At 47.9% G+C, this 15,383-nt stretch overlaps 1 protein-coding gene across 4 annotated transcripts in view; it reads right to left on the reverse strand.

Annotated features, from left to right (window-relative positions):
- CABIN1 (calcineurin binding protein 1) overlaps positions 1-15,383 on the reverse strand; it is a 150,921-nt gene that overhangs the window by 103,213 nt on the left and 32,325 nt on the right. For all 4 annotated transcript variants that reach the window (XM_038575806.1, XM_038575808.1, XM_038575807.1 and 1 more), the window contains exons 13-18: positions 14,056-14,134; positions 13,078-13,265; positions 12,052-12,204; positions 10,804-10,998; positions 6,404-6,646; positions 4,752-4,908 (exon numbers count right to left, since the gene is read on the reverse strand). In XM_038575806.1, coding sequence (XP_038431734.1) covers positions 4,752-4,908; positions 6,404-6,646; positions 10,804-10,998; positions 12,052-12,204; positions 13,078-13,265; positions 14,056-14,134 — 1,015 coding nt within the window. The remainder of the gene's footprint in view (positions 1-4,751; positions 4,909-6,403; positions 6,647-10,803; positions 10,999-12,051; positions 12,205-13,077; positions 13,266-14,055; positions 14,135-15,383) is intronic.

A 15,383-nucleotide genomic window follows, 5' to 3' on the forward strand; every position in this document is an offset into this window, starting at 1 on the left:
TGGGCTTGTAAGCAGCATTTTTAAAGACACCCAGGCATCCCTAGAATTATGATTCTTTCATGAAATTTGTTTCATACTTTTTTTTAAGATTTTATTTATTTATTCATGAGAGAGACAGAGAGAGAGGCAGGAACACAGACAGAAGGAGAAGCAGGTTCCATGCAGCGAACCTGATGTGGGACTAGATCCCGGGTCTCCAGGATCATGCCCTGGGCTGAAGGTGGCACTAAACCGCTGAGCCACCCAGGCTGCCCTGTTTCATACATTTTGACCATTGGCCAGCCCCAGTCAAAAAGGTACAAAAGGCAAGGATTAAAAAAAAAAAAAAAAAAAAAAAAAAAAAAAACACCTCAGAAAATCATGAAGAAATTAAGTCACTCCGATTTTCTATGAGTCCTTTAGTTTCCATTTTCAACAGCATCAAGTGATTCTATTGCACAAGATGGATGATAGCTTGTAACATTTCCTTTCTCCCCATCTCCCAATTTTGTTGTAGCACTTCTGTAGCACTTCAAAGTTTCTAACACTGGGATCCCTGGGTGGCGCAGCGGTTTGGCGCCTGCCTTTGGCCCAGGGCGCGATCCTGGAGACCCGGATCAAATCCTACGTCAGGCTCCCGGTGCATGTAGCCTGCTTCTCCCTCTGCCTATGTCTCTGCCCCTCTCTCTCTCTCTCTCTCTCTCTCTGTGACTATCATAAATAAAAAATTTAAAAAATAAATAAAAATTAAAAAAATTAAAAAAAACAAAGTTTCTAACACTGATAACTCTGTTCTGCAACCATAATTAGCACAGGTGCTTTCCCTCAATTTCAATTCTAAATGGATTTGGTGCTCAGCACAAATTCTTGCCCATGGCTTTTCCACCCCGATGAATTTCATTCTGACTCATATTGGTTTACTGACTTCATCCTCCAGTAGTGTTTTTAGAAGCACCCACAGGAGCTAGGATCTCTGTTTATAAATGTCTATAACTACTATTAATTACAAACAACTTGGTTAGACGTCCTAGTTTGCACTGTCTTTCCCTGAGAATAGTGTAGACTTTTAGACATCACCTCAACTGCCCTGAATATGACTAGGGAGAAATCTGAAATGAGTCTCATGTTTTATCCCATGAAGATAAACTGACTTTTCAGTTTAGAAATCTAAAAAATCTTTATTCTTGAAGTAGATTCCTAACCAGGATTTATCTTGCTATATATCAATTTTTCACAGCATATACTAAACACTTTAAATCTGCACACTGTTTTTATTACAGAGAAATGTTCCAGTATTTGATTATTTGTCCTGTTTCATTGCTAGAGTCTTTCCATCAGGAGCACAATTTATCCTCGCACAGGCCCACCACTGTTTCCCTCATCTATCCTTCTCATCAACAACACTTTTAGGGATCCCTGGGTGGCGCAGCGGTTTGGCGCCTGCCTTTGGCCCAGGGTGCGATCCTGGAGACCCGGGATCGAATCCCACGTCGGGCTCCCAGTGCATGGAGCCTGCTTCTCCCTCTGCCTGTGTCTCTGCCTCTCTCTCTCTCTCTGTGTGACTATCATGAATAAATAAATTAAAAAAAAAAAAAAAAAAACACTTTTAGCTCTGAACTAAAACCCTGGTTTCAGTTCTAGCCATACTCAATTCTGCTCCTTGCAGTCTGGTTTATTAGTTTATACTGGTGAGGCTTGGTTTGCAACGTTTTCCCTTAGTTTTGCAATTTTCCTTTTCATTTCATTCTGCTTATTAGTTCAAATTTTTTAATAAATCATTTCTTGTGCAAATCATTACCCGGCCCCTGCCTCTGTTCCTTGGTGTAAGTTTTCTTCCTGAGTTAATCTGTTTCTTTTTCATCCTCCACATGGGGTGGGGAGTGGGCAACGATATGTTAGCATACTTGCCATGTAACTTCTCTCTATCCTGCTCATGGTCCACTAACCGCACTTCCTCCACGCTACGTAAATGCTCTAATATATCACCAATTTTCTGAGGCACTCTCCCAAATATAAGATCAATTTGCCCTTTCTTTAAAGCCATAATTTTAAAGTAGGCACTGCTCTCAATCCACTTTTTTGTAACCTGTATCTGCAGAGGTAGAAGGGAGATCACTGAACTAGTGCAGCAGGTAGTCCTTGCTGGGGAATCTGGATTTCGTCTTCTCTCTGAGATGACCTTTAAGATAGGACTGGTCGCCCTGTGAGAGGAGTGTAGTCAGCAGACAGCCCCCAGTGGTCAGCTCCTCCAGGGTCTTCTACAGCTGCAGAAAGGCACCCCACCCAAGGTCATACACTTCCTGTGGGAGTCCATGTGCAGTGACTGAGCAAGACGGGAGTATAAAGACCAGCTAATTGATTCCAACATGGTATGACAGCTCTGATGGACCACTCTGGCTCCAGAGTTCCCTGCCAGGTTGGCCAAGGCCTGGTCAGACCTGAAGTGCAGGTCAACTTCCCTCTGCTCCACCCTGCTTCCTCTCCCGTTACTTTTGCAAGTACCGATCCCCAATAAACCAGCTCAGAGAACTCAATACGACAATGTTCTACACTACTCTGGGCCCCTTATCACCCAGCTAGTAATGTGCTTTATCCCTAGACCCCTTGTCTTAGCACAGTCTGGTCACTGGAAGGTGGCAGGGCCCAGAAGCCCTTCTAATCTCTGCCAAACCAGGGTGATATGGAGGGGCTTCCTCACTAGCCCACTGTCTATAAATGAGAGGATATTAATATTATTTCCCAGGATTTTGCCAACTTCCCACGTTCCCTCAGCCTTCCTACCAGGGGTAGAGGAGAGGACAGGAGCCACATCTGCTGCCAGTCCACCAGAATCTTGGATTCCTTCCTTGGCCTATTCTTTCAAGCTTATGGCATTCCACTGTCCCCCTTTCCTTGTTTGCTTATTAGCAGTTTTTTAAAATTATATTTTACTTGCATAATCAGAGGGAAAGGGAGACTCTTAATTCAGGAGTCTTTTGCATTATAATTATGAGAAAAACAATAAACACAGATGTAAACCTCAATTTTTTCTCACCATTAAAACCCTTTTGGAAAATACAAAGGTACTACTTGTTAAGAGCTCAGAAGATATATATCCTAGAAATCTATCCAAAAAATCAATTAGGCAGAAGCAAAAAAGTATACATGAGGTTCACTGAAGTGTGACCTATAAGAGAGAAATGCTGCAGGCATCCTGAGGGGTCAGCAGACAGGATGGTTCAGTAAAGCAGGACATCTCTCATCAGCATTACAAAACCCAGAGAGCAAAACTGAAACAGCTTCATAAAATAAGGCCCGAGAAAAATTAGGTTTATAATTGAAAAAAAAAAATAAAATAAGGCCCGAAAGCCTTTCTCGATCTGGCCTTTCCCATGTCCAACCCACATGGCCCAGCTCTCTTGCATCCCTGCTCATGCTGCTCTGTCTCCCCAGTGCTCTGTCTCCCCAGTGTCCTCCTCTGCCCCTGCTCTTCTCTCAAACCTCAGTCCAACACCACTTCACCCCCTGCCCCCACCCAGGCAGCATGAAGCACCCTTCTTTCAGCGGGCAACGCTGGCTTGGCACTGTGGATGTTCTGGTCCGTCTCCTCTCACCATGAATCTTTCAGAATGAAAGGTCTTATTCCCAGAGGCCTGACATGCAGTGAGCAACTGATAAGTATCAGGGTAGTACACAAAGTTAGAGAGAATGAATGGAAGGAAACAGACTGCATGTTAACTCTGGCCTTCTCTACGTTGTTAGAATAAGGATAGCTTTCTTTCCTTTCCACTTTTCTGATTTTTCAAATCACTGAGGAAAAATCCCCAATATATTAATCTGAAGCTTAGTTGAATACATAAATATGTGCATTAAATTCTCAGCTACATAAAATACTTGTGTCATTGGCCAAGTCTAGATGGAAAATGCAAGAACATTCTACCACTTGGTAGAATGACAGGGAATCTTTGTTTAAATGTCATTTAGCTGTTATTGTTAATTCTTCAATTCAACACATTTCCTACCACTGCATTGACCTGGCTCAAGTAGCACCTCCAATGAAGAGTCCTGGGCTCGCCCTCTTCGGCTTCTCGTTCATAACTACTCATCATTTAGCACCCCCACATGCCAGGTACTGAATAATAATAGCTGTATTATTTCATTTTGTCCTCAGTACAACCACCTGAGATAGGTGCCATTATTCCCAACATCTATCTGGGGAATAGAGGCTAAGAGGTTGTATGACTTGCCTGAGGTCACACAGCCAATATGTGACAGTTGAGATTTGAAATCTGTGCTCACTCACTCCGTACCTCTCAGCTACCCACACCCCCACCCTGACTGGGTCATGCCAGCAGGGGCCACAGAGTGTGGTGGTTAAAGCACAAGGGCCAAAAAATAAAAAATATAAATAAATAAATAAATAAATAAATAAATAAATAAATAAATAAATAAATAAATAAATCAAGCAGAAGGGCCAGTGCATGGCTACCCATCTCACAGGGCTGTCTTGGGGATTAAAGGATTATAGGGATTAAAGTGTGAAACTGCCTGGATCAGTGTCAGTGCTCCTTATAAGCACTGGCTGTGCTGTCATTCTGTGTTGCCACCTGCACCAGACATGAAATAACACACACTCACTGCCTCCTGACGCCACTGCACAATGAGCTCCCTGAAGAAGCTTCTGCTTCTGTCTGAGCACCACACAAAATCCTGCTGACTGAGCCCTAAGCCCACCCACAGCACCTGGACAGGGCTATTGGGGCCTACCCCCACCCAGACCCATTTCCTGCCACCTTCATCCGTTGGGTTCTGGAGCTGTTGCTGGTGACACAGGGATTGGAAGGTATCCTCTTCCTGCCAGATGATCCGGTGCAGGATGATCCAGGGCAGCACTGAAGAGACATGGGGATCCTTGGGCTCCTCTTGCACAGCCATGCTACAGTCAATGACCTGGGAGAAGGGGAGGAGGGGTTATCACAGTCAGCCAGCTGTCCCTCCCACCCTCTGAGATGATGACTCCTCAGGGCAAAGGTGGGGACACTGATTGAGAAGCATTACACCATATCATCAGAGTCCCAGGATGCCCAACAACAGAGTTAAGCCCAGACATTAGAAGAGCCAGCTCTGACAGTCTGCCCTCATGTCACATGCAGCTCCTGATGTCCTCGGCACCTATGCGCAGCATATGCCAGACAAGAGGGTTACAGAGGTCAATGGCGCAGCGAGGAGTTGATAGTGCAGGGGGAAGAGAGCCACAGACAAGCCACTTAAGAGTTAAGAATCAGGGGCGTCTGGGTGGCTCAGTTGGTTAGGCAGCCAACTCTTGATTCTGGCTTAGGTCATGGTCACAAGATCAAGAGATCAAGCCCTGCACTGGACTCAGCACTCAGAGAGGAGTCTACTTATCCTTTTCCCTCTGCTCCTCCCCCTGCTTGCACTCGCAAGTGCTTCTCTCTCTCTCAAATAAATAAATAAGTAAAATCTTAAAAAAAAAAAATTAAGAATCAGAATCAGTATAGCTGCTGTGATTAAAGTAGATGACGGCCACAGTGGGGTCACAGAGGAGTGGGTAGGGACAGAGGAAAACCTTGAGGTTTCCCAGAGTGGAGTAACACTCCAGGTGAGTGGCTGTGGTGGAACCAATACCAAGAAGGCAGGAATTGGTGGCAGATACAGGCATACAGGCAGATGCCCAGAGGCAGCCAAGGAATGAAAGATGAGTAAAGAAAGCTGGGCAGGATGGTGCACCTTGGGCAATGGGCAACCGGGGGATTATGAAGGGTTGAAGAGAGGGAGGAGTACACTGATATTTCCATGTCAGGGTGATGGCTGCCCTGGGAGGGTAGAGTGGGCAAGGAGGAATGCAGGGAGCACGCTGCCATAGTTCAAAGAAGAGGCAGCAGTGGCCTAGGGCTAAGGCAGAGCACTATACACGGAGAGGAGAAACAAAGAATGGGGATGTTAAGGATGTGGGTTTGGCAGGACCTATTGATGGCCTGAGTAGTCATTGTCAAGAGAGAGCTTAAGGAAGGTTCCCTGCTATGAAGCCCACTTGGACGATGTGGAGTACTGTGACCACCCCAGCCATGAGAGCCAGGATGATGTGGGATGGTAGAGAGCCCTGGCGGGGAGACAGAGGGCCTGGGGTTCCAGCCCCAGCTCCACCTCCACCACACACAAGTCACGGCCTCCTGCTTGAGCCTGCTTCCATCCTTTGGGGATGGGTGGTATAGAAGAACCCTGTGGTGCCAAGGGCTCAGCAATCTCCAACTCCCAGACCTGAGCAGCCCCAGGAAGGTGTGCAGCCAGTGCATAGTGACCCCCACCACCTGAGGTGCCCGTCTCCTGCAACAGGAGCACCCAATGCATCCCCTTGGGGTCCTAGCTTGCAGTAAAGCCGGTGAGTTATGAAGAACGGGAATGTCCACAAGGAGTGGTGGGTTACCTGGATGAGGTTGTTGGTGAGCCGGGTGAGGCCAGTGGAGGCAGATGATTCCTTCAGGATGCTGCCACTGCTGTCAGCCGAGAGCGCCTGGTCAATGCCCAGCAGCAGCTGGGTTACTGTGGCCACCCACTCCTCCTTGGCTGCAGACTCACTCGCATTTACCATCTGCTGGACAGCCTCGTGCAAAGCCACATCAGAGCACTCGAAACACTGCCTGTGGTCCTTTAGCCGGAGCAAGGAGTCCTGAGCACAGGGAGGGGCGGGGAGGAGAAGGAAAGTGTACCATGACAGGGTTGTGATGTCACTCTGCACACCTGGTCCTCAGAACTGAGAGGCAGGTAGGTGGGGACAAAGACACAAGGGGCAGTCCAAAAAAAAGGGGAAGAAGAGGCTTTCCACTGGCCTTCCACTGCATCTGTGAGGGCAGTCACAGCATGGATGTGCCAGCCAGGGGGCTTTCAGAAAGGGGCTTGACCTCTGCACCTCAGTTTCCTCATTTATAAAGCTGGAACATGGATGAGGTCACAGAGCCGGCAAGCCCCTAGGGTGAGGGTGAGGCTGAGTGAGTCCACTACCTCTGTCAGCTCTCAGCCGGAGCCACCATGACCCCGGCCACCCAGTCATGCACTCATCTGGTGCCATGGCTCTGGAGAGGTCTCAGCAGGGAGGGCAGGCTGCTAAGGAGGGACTCTCTCTGTGGAGGAGGGCCTGAGTCGAGGCCACGGCAGAGGCAACCAGCCAGGCAGCACTAAGGTCATCGTTCTAAGCATCCCCATCCGCCCCAGGTGCTCAGGTAGAACAAGGTACCAAGAGCAGAGAATGAGCATGCTCAGCCCTGTGCCCTGGCACGTGGAGGAGCTTGCAGTATATCACACTATTTTAGCATCTCCTCTTAGGGAGCCATCGCTTTCCATGCAGCTCCCTTTCCTTTTGCTCTAGAACATAACCCACTTAAGCACCTCAGTCTCAGCCACTTTCATCACCATGCTGCTGTGTGGGGAAACTCAGCCTGGCTGTGAATTCGCAGATCTGGCAGGCAGCCTGTTAGAACAGCAGGAAGCACCTGCTGCCCAGTGCCCTATTAGGCTCTGACCTCGCCACAGCTGAGGCCTGGTCACAGCTCCACAACACAGGCGCAGCTGCCACTCCCTGAGGTGACACAGACAGGGGTGCCCAAAACTGCCTTTGGGATGTGCTACAATGTCTGAACACAGATCAAAACCACCCCCAATTTAAAAGCCCTAATTGCCAGGAAAATGGAACCTGTGTTTCTTTAGAGAAAGCCAGTACTCTTTAGCAGGAGGTCCAAGGCATGAAGGAGTCTACAGGGTGCAGACATCGAACCCGAAGGCCCAAGCTGAACCCCTCCGATCAAACACTAATCATGCAAGGGACAGGGGCTTATTTTGTAACAGGATAAAGACTATGGATCTGAAAGTGCAGCCAGCGTTGCCATGAAAGTCAGGGACAAGACAAGATCCACCAGCAGTGCTCTAATGTGACATAATCCCTAGGGCTCAACGCTAGAAAGAGCTCAAAAGCACAAGAATAACTGCCAACAAACGAGGAGACCAAATTACTGCTGACTGTGGGCAACATGATTGCCTACCCCAAACAAACAGAAACTATCAGAAATAACGGGCATGTAGCAAAGTGGCTAGATTTAAAATAAATGTGCAAAAATCAATAGGGTTCCTATAAACCAGATATGTATAGTCGGAAAACATAATGACCAACAAAAAGATCCTGCTCGAAACTACAACCAAAAGTATCAAGAACTTAGAATCAATTCAACCAGAAAAAAAACTACACAATTTTATCAAAGAACATAAAAGGCAGCTTGCCTAAATAGAGCAAGCCATCATACTGCTAGAGAGAATTCCAAATCAGACCCCCTCCACAGACACACTATAAAAGCTAGACAAAGCACGATAAATGCAAAACTACCACCACTAGAAGAAAACAAAGGCAAATATACTTTTTTCTATTTGTTGACATGCTTCTAATCTGCCTCCCTTCTAAAATATAGGTTTGGCCAAAGGGGGCCTCTCTCCCCTGTCCAGTGTCAGGCACACTATAGGAGCTCAATCTGTGTATGTGGAATGAGTGAATAAATATTCTTCCAATCTTGGAAAGGCTATCTAAGCATAATGAACAAAATCACAAACATTTGAAAATATTAAAAGATTTGACAACATAAAATTCAAAACTCTTATATGTAGAAAAAAAAAAAAAGCCACAATTTAAGAGCAAACTGGGGGTGTCGCCTGGGTGGCACAGTTGGTTAAGCATCTGCCTTTGGCTCAGGTCATGGTCCTGGGGTCCTGGGATCGAGTCCCACATTGGGATCCCTGTAGGAAGCCTGCTTCTCCCTCTGCCTGTGTCTCTGCCTCTCTCTGTCTCTCATGAATAAATTAAAATCTTTAGGAAAAATAAAAATAAAAAAAGATTAGTATCTTTAAAATATAAAAAGCAATCCAAATCAATAAGAAAACATACCCCCTCCATGGGAAATTGAAAAACCAATGGTCCCTTATCCTCAAAATAAAGACCAGGTGCTTCCATAGCACTTGACCCAGGCCTCGCCACAGCTCTCTCAAGTACTGCTCAATGCCTGTCCAACCCATCAGTGGAGCACCCTGCCACACCTAGGGGTTCTGGACTACAGGAGCAGTCTGACAACTGAACACTGGAGCAATCTCTTTTTTTTTTTTTTTAATGGTCTTTTTTTTTTTAATTATTTATGATAGTCACACACACACACACACACACACACACACACACAGAGAGAGAGAGAGAGAGAGAGAGAGAGAGGGAGAGAGAGAAGAAGGCTCCATGCACCTGGGAGCCCGACATGGGATTCGATCCCAGGTCACACTGGAGCCATCTTAACAGGCGAAGAGGGCTAGCTTCTCCCCTCTTCTCCCCACCCAATGGCCTCCCTGGTACACCCAGCCATCCCTCCTGTATGCAGTCATGCTGGACACGCCTCCACTCCCCCACATCCCACCCACCCCACCCACCCCACCCACCCCGTCCCCATAAGCCTGCAATCACAAGCCTGCCATGGTAACTGAGGTCAGACATATCTCAGCCCTTTATCTCAGCATGGGCCAGCCTGACCCTCCTCTGCCAGGAACTGGAACCTCCACCTCCCTTCCTCCCTCCCACCCTCTCTTCCTTTTTTTTTTTTTTTTAAATTTTTTTTATTTATTTATGATAGTCACAGAGAGAGAGAGAGAGAGGCAGAGACACAGGGAGAGGGAGAAGCAGGGTCCATGCACCAGGAGCCCGATGTGGGATTCGATCCCGGGTCTCCAGGATCACACCCTGGGCCAAAGGCAGGCGCTAAACCGCTGTGCCACCCAGGGATCCCCTCTCACCCTCTCTTCCTTCCCAGAACCAACTCTTTCTTCCCTTTCACCAGAATAGAGATGCCTCCATTTGCTCCTATAGTTGCACCTCTTAACTGTTTCACTGTTCAAAAAAGTTAATTGAAATGTCTGACATAATTAGAGCAAAAAGCCTGGGAGAAAATTGGGCTCTCTTTCCAAATTGAAGGGAAGGACCCAATATATAATAAATACAATGTGATTAGTGTGTGAACTATAAGGGACAAGACGCCAGACCACCCAATGCCATTAAACATATCATGTTTATCATCAAACCCCATGCTTCCACAAGATGGTGGCACTAGTGAGAGCCAGCACCCACCCATATAGTGCTTGCTACATGCCAGGCGTGGTGCCAACACACACTAATTTATATAACCCCTGTAGCAGGCCTCTGAGGAATGGACTACGATCATCTCCATTCTAGAGATGAGGAACCAATGCACAGAAACTGAGTAACTGCCCAGCACCCAGCAGATTCTGACGCCCAGTGAGCTCTCTGAAGAAGGGAGGCATGGAGGAGCTGAGAAAGCACATGGCTTCAAACCCCACAGTAGTGTTTTCTCTCAACCATGTGATTGTTCATGGATATTTATTTGATCTTGATTATATTGTATAGTTTGTCCATTTGAACATCTACTTATCTTTGACTTAATCTCAAAGATAATATAAAAAGACAGACAGATGAACAAATAGGTGGATTGATGGGTGACACCCTGACTACTCTTCCTTCCTCATCTGCCAGGCAGACTTTCCAATTCAAGTATAGGTTCACACCTTGAGCCACACAGAATCCTACGACCTGCACTCCTAGGTTCCAGCTTCCCCTGGTCTTGACTGTATCTTCTAACTAGCATCTTCCTGGGTGCCAGTCAGCACTTTTTACTCCTGTTTTTTTCTTCCAGGTGCATGTTCTTGAGGGCCACCTCAAAGCCTCCAAAGAATAAACCCATAACCAAGCAAAGAAGGTAGGAGGTCAGGGCAAGGGGCACCATCAGTAGCACACACCTGCAGCAGCAGCAGCTGGGCGGGCCTCTCTGGAATAGAGGTCATAAACTCCAGGTGTTTAGCCCGGTCAAATCCACTAGTACACAAGGTGGGGCGAAGAAGATGCACGACAGCCTTGTAGTCACCAGCCTCATAGAGCCGCTGAATCTCCTCCAGGGACTGGCACCGCTCCAGCGACTTCAGGTTCTTATCAATCTGGAAAAGGTCCAGACATGCTGTCCAATGACAAACCCCTCACATCCTCTCTGAATCTGGCCAGTGTCTGCATTTACTAGGCCCAGATGAGGACTATGAAAGTAGATTCCCTGTTAATACAATCAGCATTTACATTAAACTAATGCATTATAAAAAGTACTTCTATTAAGGTCAAGGTATATTCAGTTCTTTAAAACAAACATAGAAAAAAATGGGGCACCTGGCTGGCACAATCAGAGGAGTACGTGACTCTTGATCCCGGGGTCATGAGTTTGAGCTTCACATTCAGTATAGAGATTACTTAAACACCTTTAAAAAAAATAGCAAAAAACAAAAACTACCCAAGAAGCAGAGAGGTTCCACAAAATTCTCTGTGGAATTCAAAAGACTCCTAGAACTGAGGAACCAGAGGCTACTGGGGACTTGGGTGAGCCCTGGGCCAGAGGCTGATACACACCATTGACCCACAGAACCCTCTCCTCATAGGAGTTCTGCTGTGGCCCTCAGAACGCAGGGAGCAGGGACACTCCACTTGGCTTTGCCCAAAAAATTCTGCAAGAGTCTGAAGGCCACTCAGCTGACGTGGATATGTTACAGCCACAGAACTGTGGCAGAGTCTGAGGCGTCGCAACGAGAACAAGATCAGAACCAGACTGAGCCTGGTATACATGCCCCATACTGCTGACCCAACCCATAGCCAGACCAGCACTACAGGTTCCTTCAGCAGTTTCCCCCTAATCCTGCTGGGGCTGCTCCAGCACATGGCCCAGAGAGCTGAGCAATGATCACTCCAGACCTTGCCAGTGAATGCCTCCTGCCATCCCTGCCCCCTGGACTTACTTTCCCTCAGTGGGTGTGCCTGCGAGTCCAAAGTGCCCTCATGCACCAGAGCTGCCTCTCCCAGGCCCCTTCACCCTCTCCTGTGAGGAAGGAGCCCTGTTCAACCCATGGGCTGCTTTCCTGCTCTACGGGGACACAGCAGGCCTGGTCTAACTGGGCCAACTCAGAATAAATCTTTGACTAAGAAAACACCATTAAATAACTCCCACTCACCTCCTCCAAGGAAACGACCGAATCGTTATAGAGGTTGGGCAGGCGGATGACGATGTCTCTTTGCTCAGTCCCCGCCTCAGCCTGGATGGTAGTGGAGCTCTGGAGCATTTCTGTGCAGATGTCATAGTTCTCCAGGGCCTGCTCCATGTCTCCCTGGTCAGAGGAAAAGCAGTCAAGAGACGGGAGCAGAAGGAAGGAAACTCACCATGCTATGCCAGGCACCTTACCCTCCTAATCTCATCAGACTACAGGCACCAGGAGGGCAGTTTTGTCCAATGACTGCTATACCCTCTAAAAGGTGGCCTCGCACACAGCTAGAGCTCAATAAGTATTTGTTGAATGAATGAATGAATGAATGAATGAACAAACAATGAATGATTTGATTACTTCATACCACAATTCTAAGGAAAGGTATCGTTAACTCTATGTTGCCGATGAAGACACTGAGGATGCTTGAGTAAAGCTGAATGTCTTGTTCAAGATGAGGAGCAAATAAATAGCAGAGCCAGTATTAGAGCCTAGACCTGTCCTAATTCCAGAACCAACTATGACAATTTTACCCATGCTACCACAGTGCACTAGGTACCACAATGTGAGTTGCTAGGTAATAGTCAGTCCACTCTGGCCACCCAGACCAGGCTCTGAGGGCAAGTGTTCTGAGAATTCATGCAAGACGGGTGGTTTTTCCTTCTAAAAAGCTCTGCATCAATTTATGCACTCATTTAGGCTTTCTCAGGAAAACAAAGGCAAGGGGGTTCAAGACCCCAAGGCAAACCTGAGTGAGGAAGTCTACAGGAGGCATAGGAAATCCCTTCCAGAGCTCTGTGGTCATGCTGATTTGCTGTATGGAGTGGGGGCCATGCTGAGATATCTGAGACCTGAAAATTCCCCACTACATCCCACTTCCTCACCCTGAGCCCAGTGCTAAGCAGGTGCCACAGGTGCACATACACACATATCCTTAACACTATGTCCAGCTCTCTTCCCTCCCTTTGGGTGCCAGGGAATGCCAACCACAGAACCAACCTGCAGTGCGAGGAACCGAGCCTTCAACCAATAAACACGGACAACAAACTCCAGCCAGCCATCCTCAAACAGGTCCCGCTGGGATGAGGCAAATGACAGCTGCAGGAGGTCACCCAGGAAGTGGGTTCCTGGAAAATCAGGCCCAAACCTGCCATTCACCACACCAGCAGGGCAGTTCCGAGGAGACACTGAAAACCATTCAGGCCAGAACAAGTCAACTTCATGTGCACATTCCAAACACCCTTCTGCTCCCTAGAGGTAGCCCTTAGCCCTCGTCACACTTGCTTTAGTATCCAGAAGTGCTCTGAGCCCCATGGAGCCCTACAGCCCCTTAAGTGGCAAGCATCAGAGAAGTCAGATAAATCAGACAGATGCAGAGACCCCAAGGGCCCTCATTTTACATACTAAACTTTGTTCACCAGTAGTGGTTTAAAAATCAGAATGATTCTTGGGCAGCCCGGGTGGCGGTTTAGCGCCACCTTCAGTCCAGGGTGTGATCCGGAGACCCGGGATCAAGTCCCACAACGGGCTCCCTGTATGGAGCCTGCTTCTCCCTCTGCCTGTGTCTCTGCCTCTCTCTGTGTGTCTCTCATGAATAAATAAATAAAATCTTTTTTAAAAATAAATAAACAAATAAAAATCAGAATGATTCTTATCATCTAGGAAAATTATTGGGACACATAGTGTCAGGTTATAACTTGAGAAATTGGAGATCCTACTTCCTTCAATCCTGAATAACAGAAAAACCAAGCAGGTGGCTCCCTCTGGGGGCTCAGCTGCAGCTAACTACTTCTTGATCCATCCAAAGGATTTCTCTGGGACCCTGGATTTTCCCTAGTCCAACACTCCAACCCAGGAAATGTGCCCACTGCAGATGTAAATCTCAATTCCATGACTCAGGCTCCCCACTCCCGTTTCCTCCTGGATGCTGAGGGTTGAGAAAATTAATCCTGCCACAGACAACAGAATGCCTCCTACCTGCCGAGCTTCTGCCCTTCGTCAGCAGCCACTGGTCCAGCTGGAGCTCCATGCAGGAGAGAGACATCAGCATCATATCCTGCAGGACAGGCACCAGAAGGTCAGGAATGGAGTCACAAAGAGTCATCACAGGATGAGGCGTGGGATGCAATAAAAGTAAAACTTACTTTGATAAAGATATCATTCTTTCTTCAACCTACTTTTTTTTTTCTAATCAGTGGCTACTTGCCAGGACATAAAAAGAGGCACAGGGATCTACACTGGGACAAGACCTGGGAGGATACGGAGACCTGTCTTCAGTCCTAAGGGACTGCCCTATGGAAGAGGCAGCTCTGTCACCTGCCAAATGCCAGGCCAGATGCTGCACCCAGCACTCAAGCCTTAAAAGTGGCTGGGTCAGGCATCATCTCCACAGTCACAAGGAAGCTGAGGTCCAGCAATAAGGAGGCGCCTGCCAAGTGGACACAGCTGAGAAATAATCAACCTGGTTTGCCTGGAGAGACCAAAGCCTCACCTGCCATCAGCCACTCCACACTGCCCTGAGGGAGCAGGCCTAATGGGCACCAGCTGGCAGGATGCAGTCCCTGACGTGTTCCTGTGGAGGGAGCATGGACTTTCATGGCCCTAAGGACCAGTCAACTCCCTTGAGCTCTTCTACCTTGTGTGCCCCAGCCAGAAAGACCACCCAGATGGGCCCTAAAGGCTCCCAGTGCAACCTCCCTGGCACCCAGCCTTCTTCCTGTAACAGGAGAAGGGGACCAGAGTATTCAGTGTCCCTTTAAACCTCAGGAAGCACTGAATGGGGGAGCCTGGAGTGTGGGGTGCAGTCAGCAGGGGTGGGGGAGGAGGGCCTGAGCATGGGTCAGCCCCCTACTGCCAGTGGCCCCCACCACTTCCCTAAGCAACCTATTTAGCCTCTGCACTTCTATTTTCTCACCCACTAAAAAAATCAGTAATAGTCTCTGGCACCTAAACAGAGCCATATGTTTCACTTTTGTGCACCCTCTCCACTTACTCTCCTCCATCTCGGTAAACCACCCCACCACTAGCCCTAGAAGCCCTGCCCACTGTCTCATTCCCTCGCCCCCCACTTGTAGCTTATCCTGTCAGCTCTACCTCTAGAACCTTCCACCCCACTCTCACTACTGTCACTCACCTGGCAACAGCCTTCTAACAGCCCTGTGCCATTCTCACCTCCAAGTACAAGCTCCACTCGGTCACCAGGGTCCCATGACTCCCCAGAGGCCCAGGTTCCAGGCCCACAAATGGATGCAACCAAGTAGGCTCAATATGACAGCAACTCTATACCCACAGAAGGTCCATGTGTC

This window comes from Canis lupus, chromosome 26 (genome assembly GCF_011100685.1).
Source record: "Canis lupus familiaris isolate Mischka breed German Shepherd chromosome 26, alternate assembly UU_Cfam_GSD_1.0, whole genome shotgun sequence".
NCBI lineage: Eukaryota > Metazoa > Chordata > Mammalia > Carnivora > Canidae > Canis > Canis lupus.